This window comes from Mobula birostris, chromosome 5 (assembly GCF_030028105.1).
Source record: "Mobula birostris isolate sMobBir1 chromosome 5, sMobBir1.hap1, whole genome shotgun sequence".
Classification (NCBI taxonomy): domain Eukaryota; kingdom Metazoa; phylum Chordata; class Chondrichthyes; order Myliobatiformes; family Myliobatidae; genus Mobula; species Mobula birostris.
The window spans coordinates 181,277,311-181,283,310 of record NC_092374.1 but is presented as its reverse complement, the minus strand read 5'-3'; the positions used below and the strand labels follow the sequence as shown (position 1 = coordinate 181,283,310).

The 6,000-nt window shown below is 42.3% G+C and overlaps 1 protein-coding gene across 2 annotated transcripts in view; it reads right to left on the bottom strand.

The window, feature by feature from the left end:
* Positions 1-886: 886 nt before the first annotated feature.
* LOC140198099 (uncharacterized) overlaps positions 887-6,000 on the bottom strand; it is a 51,212-nt gene continuing 46,098 nt past the window's right edge. For both annotated transcript variants that reach the window (XM_072258999.1, XM_072259000.1), the window contains one exon: positions 887-1,688. In XM_072258999.1, coding sequence (XP_072115100.1) covers positions 1,649-1,688 — 40 coding nt within the window. In that variant the 3' untranslated portion in view covers positions 887-1,648. The remainder of the gene's footprint in view (positions 1,689-6,000) is intronic.

The following is a 6,000-nucleotide window of genomic DNA, read 5'->3' as shown; positions in this document are numbered from 1 at the left end:
AAAGAAAGCCAAAAAAACAAAGAAACACTATGGAGCTCGTTCACAGAAAACATCAAACGCCAAGCACGCCATAAAAAAGAACAAGTCACACAAATGGCACAAAAAATGAGCGAATAACACACAGAATATTGAACATCAAACCACAGAGTCCTTGAAACAGTTCAGTTCAATTTAGCACAGTGTCATTCACTGACCGCAGCTGCAGAGCCAGTCTGTGCCAAATAATTTCAATCAAAATCGGGCTAAAGAGCAATAAAAAAAAAGTAACCAGGAGCACATGTAACATCATCCATAGACCCTTGTTTTAAAAAGAGAGCCATCCACAATCTACACCAACCAAACCATGCAAAAGACGCAAGACTCCTGCAGTAATGAGTGAGAGGGAGAGGGAGACTGGTCAATGCAGGCAGAAAACACTGAACACCCGTTTGCCTTCTGCTTTCATCCGTGTTGATTTCAATCTTATTCAATGCTTAAATTGGTGAGATTGGTGATTAATGGAGCCGATCATGGGATCGCATTTCGCTGTTTTGCAGCACATTCCATTCTCAAACACAGCAAATTCCCCTGGAGACAGCAAAGGCACCAGATTGCTCAATTGTCCCAAAAACAAATTGTCAAACTGTAAATTATAGGCACACAGTTTAATATTAGAAGCAAATTTAAAAGAAGGAGAAGTAGTAATAATTTAATGAAATGTATCCAGGACATCACTGATGGTCACTGGTGTCATCTTGGAGCTTCAAGTAACCAGCAAGTAAAATCAAAACAATAAAGAACTTAAACTCATGCTCTTCCTTTATGCTGTAACACAGTCTGAAATATTACAAGTGGTCATACAAACAAATAGGTAAAGAAAGCTAAAACTATAGATAGAAAAACAAAGAGACACAAGAAAACACAAATCACTACTGTATTCCAATAAAAACATTTAATACCCACTTGGGTAACTTATCATGGTATAAGTATGGAATTTTTTAATTTCAGGTCATTTACACCCCACCAATACATCTGTTTTCTCTCTTCCCCTGTTACCTTTTCCATCCATTATTTGTCATCAACTATCATGCAGAAGCCTTCTGAAATGGCAACTATTTCTCGGTCAACACTCTCAGCCCTGATGCAGGATCTTAATCTGAAATTTCGACTGCTGCATTGCCTCCACAGATTCTGCTAGTTCCTCTGAGTTTCTCGGGCAATTTACGTCTTTTGCTCCAGATTCTGGTATCTATAGACTCTGTATCGACTTCAGTCCTCAGGTCTACCAAACGGCAGTCGTCAAGTGCAAGTCTTACAATTACTGTTCCATTGATTTTCTGTTCACATCAAACTCCAGCACAACGTGGAAAGACTGCCACACCATTTCAAGATTGATTCTCTGGTCAGAAACTCTTAGTTTGGTGAGGGTGCTTCTTATATCAGACTTACCAAGTAATGTATCCTAACAGTGCTTTGAAAGTAAACAATACTGAAATCATACAGAGGGCTGTTATAATATGTTTCAAATAACAGTGCCATTCCATAGGAATGAAGGCATGTATTTGCTCTATTGATGGACAAAGTTTTTCCACTGGTACCCAGTTTCAAAATTGATACCCGTCATATCCATTTTAAAGAGTCTGAAGTGAATCGGCTGCAGCATCCAGTTCTATGTCAATAATACTGAAATCTTATAAGTCTTCATTATCCTAAGAAGAACAAAGCATATTGGTTATATGTAGAAATCAAACATTTTCTCCAATTGCCAGCAGTAGTAAACAGCACTGAACAGAGAAATGGGCAAAATAGACAGTGGGGAGTTTACAACAACCCTTATACCAGATGCATTGTGGGGAATATTCTAATAAAGACAAGCATTTTAAGAAGGGAAATCAGATATCATCTACATGCATTTTCTTAAATAATGCATTAGTTAGCAAAATTAAGGCACATGAAATTAAAGGTTCATAACTGGCTGGGGTAGAAATTCACTTAAGGGCAGGAAACATGAGCAAGGGTTGACGTGGGTGCAGACACTCACAGCCCAGAGACACGCGGCAAGTTAATTTGATGACAAACAATTGGTTTATTGATCATTACAGAATGTCTCTTGCTGCTTCCCACTTCCTCCTCTCTCAGTTACCCTTTTCCCAACCATGATTCCCCTCTCCCTGCCCACTTTCCACTCTCAACCTGCAATAGAGACCCACATCAGAATCAGGTTTATCATCACTCACACATGTCATGAAAATTGTTTTTTTTTGCTGCAGCAGCAGAAGTACAGTGCACCACATAAAATTACTGCAGTACTGTCCAAAGGCCTTCAGCAGACTAGCTATACAGTATACATGCCCAAGGATATTGCACAATACTGTATGTGAAAATGTCAGAGCATGTTCAGATAGCAATTCACAATGGGTACGAAATCCAAGTTTCGTAACTAATACCATAGACTGCAAAGGCAGAGATATTATATTGATTCTGGCTATCTGATGGACGATGACTTCAGATACTTCAAAACCACATCTTTAACGGTGGACTTCAACAGCTCCGCCTCCCTCCCTTCTTAAAGTGTGGAGTGACATTGGCAATGTTCCAGCCCTCAGAAACCATTCCAGAATCTTGAAAGATCATTAGTAATGCCACCACAATCTCTTCAGCTACCTCTTTCAGAACCCTGGGTGTAGTCCATCTGGTCCAGACGACTTATCTACCTTCAGATCTTTCATCTTCTCAAGCACTTCTGTAACAGCAATGATATTCATGTCTTCCTCATGAATTTCTGGCATACTGCTGGTGTCTTCCCCAGTGAAGACTGATGCAAAATACTTATTAAGTTTATCTGCCATTTCTTTGTCCCCCATCACTACCTCCCTAGCATCATTTTCCAGCAGTCCAACATCCACTCTCGCCCCTCTTTTACTCGTTATATATCTGATAAAAACTTTTGATATCCTCTTTTATATGATTGGCTACCTTACCTTCTTATTTCATCTGTTCTATAAGTAAGCAAGCCAGAAACCCAAGAAATTCTGCAGATGATGGATATCCAGAGCAATGCACACAAAATGCTAGATGAACTCAGCAACTCAGACACCATCCATAGAAATGAATACACTGCCGATGTTTTGGTCTTTTTGTAAGGCATTTTAGTTGCCTTCTGTTGGGTTTTAAAAACATCCCAATCTTCTTACTTCACACTAATTTTTGCTGTACTATATGCCCTGCTTTGCTTTTATGCTGTCTTTGACTTCTCTGTCAGCCACAATTGCCTCACCTTCCCTTTAGAACACGTCTCTATTTTCTGAGGAGACTGAGGTCCTTTAACATCTGCTGGACAATGCTGAGGATGTTCTACAAGTCTGCGGTGGCCAGTGCTATCATGTTTGCAGTTATGTGCTGGGGCAGCAGGCTGAGGGTAGCAGACACCAACAGAATCAACAAACTCATTTGTAAGGCCAGTGATGTTGTGGGGATGGAACTGGACTCTCTGATGGTGGTGTCTGAAAAGAGGATGCTGTCCAAGTTGCATGCCATCTTGGACAATGTCTCCCATCCACTACATAATGTATTGGTTGGGCACAGGAGTTCATTCAGCCAGAGACTCATTCCACTGAGATGCAACACAGAGTGTCATAGGAAGTCATTCCTGCCTGTGGCCATCAAACTTTACAACTCCTCCCTTGGAGGGTCAGATACCCTGGGCCAATAGGCTGGTCCTGGACTTATTTCTTGGCACAATTTACATATTACCATTTAACTATTTATGGTTTTATTACTATTTATTATTTATGGTGCAACTGTAATGAAAACCAATTTCCCCCGGGATCAATAAAGTATGACTATGACTATGACTATTCATCTTTCGGAAGTATCTATCCTACACCTTCCAATAAGTACCCACAAACTCAGGCCATTGCTGCTCTGCCATAATCCCTGCTAGTGTCTGCTTCCAAAAACTTTCGGCTAGTTTTTCTATCATTCCTTTAATTCCCTTTCCTCCATTGTAATACTGTTACATCTGACTTTAGCTTCTCCCTCTCGAACTGCAAGATGAATTCTATCATATTAAGATCACTACCTCCCAAGGGCTTCTTTACATTAAGTTCCCTAATCAACTGTGGTTCATTACACAGCATCTAATTGACAACAGCTGATCCCCCAGTGGGTTTAATCACAAGCTGCTCCAAAAAGCCATCTCATAGGCATTCCACAAACTCCCCCTCTTGGGATCCAGCACCAACCTCATTCTCCCAATCTATCTGCACATTAAAATTTCCATGACTACTGTAATATTGCCCCATTGATATACGTTTACTATCTTCCATCGTAATTTCTCTCCTACAACCTGGCTACTGTTCAGAGGCCTATATCAGACTCTCATCAATTTCTTTTTGCCCTTGCAGCTTCTTAACTTTAACCACTAGGGTTCTACATCTTCCAGTCCCGTGTCACCATTTTCTCAGGATTTGATTTCATTTTTGTTAACCAACAGATCCATCCTCTGCCTACCAGCCTGTACTTTCGGCACAATATGGATGTTAGGCTCACAACTATGATGTTCTTTCAGCCATGACCTACAATGTCTACAATGTACCTACAATGTCTAACTGCATTACAAAACTATCTACCTCATTCTGTATATAGTGTGCATTCAAATATAACACCTTCAGTCCTGCATTCATCACTCTTATCAATTTTGCCACCAATTTGCACTTCATCTCAGCTAATTGATTGCAATTTTGGCCTATTATCTGCCTGCTCTTCCTCACAGACTCACTGCACAGTGTTTCACCTTGAATACCAACTGCCCCGTCCACAGCCCAATCACCTCAGTTCCCATCCCCTGCCAAATTAGTTTAAACGCTCACTAGCAGCCTTAGCAAACCTGCCCGAAGGATTTTGGCAGGTTTCATCTGTAACCTGCCATTTTCGTACAGGTCCTAGCTTCCCCAGAGAGGATCCTAATGATCCAGACATCTGAAATCCTGCCCCCTGCACCACTTCCTCAGCTACTCAGTCATCAGTACAATCATCCTATTACTGCTCTGACAAGCAAATGCCAGGAGTACTCCAAGTATTACTACCTTGGAGGTCCTGAGTTTCAGCCTTTTCCCTCACTCCCTACACTCACTTCACTGGACCTCTTCCCCCTTTCTACCCATGTCATTGGTGCCATTTATGCATCACAATGTCCGGCTGCTCACTCTCTCTCTTGAAAATCCTCTGCAGCTGCTTTCAAACATCCTGCACTCTAGCACCTGGGAGGTAACACACCATTCTGGTGTGTCTTTCATGGCCACAGAATCTCCTGGCCACCCCTGTAACTGTCGAGTCTCCAATGACATGACTGCATCCTTCCTGGCAGAGCATCGGAGCCGGACACAGTGCCATGGGCCTGGCTGCTGCTGCAGCACCCTGGTAGGCCATCCACCCTCCACTTGGCAGCATCCAAAGGGGCATACTTGTTGCTGAGGGGAATGGACTTCTGGAAGGGTAAGACGAAGGGACACATACCAATCCATATAGAGGGATCAGAAGTGGAGAAAGAGCAGAGTTTCAAGTTTCTGGGTGTCAAACTCTCTGAGGATCTAACCTGGTCCCAACATATCAATGCAGTTAGAAAAAAGGCAAGACAGCGACTCTACTTCATTAGGAGTTTGAGGAGATTTGGTATGTCAACAAATACACTTAAAAACTTCTATAGTTGTACTGTGGAGAGCATCCTGACAGGCTGCCTCACTGTCTGGTATGGGGGGGGGGGGCGCGCTACTACACAGGGCTGAAAGTAGCTGCAGAGGGTTACAAATTAAGTAGACTCCATCTTGGGTACTAGCCTACAAAGTACCCAGGACATCTTCAAGGAGCAGTGTCACAGAAAGGCAGCGTCCATTACTAAGGACCTCCAGCACCCAGGGCACACCCTTTTCTCACTGTTACCATCAGGTAGGAGGTACAGAAGCCTGTAGGCACACACTCAGCGATTCAGGAACAGCTTCTTCCCCGCTGCAATCTGATTCC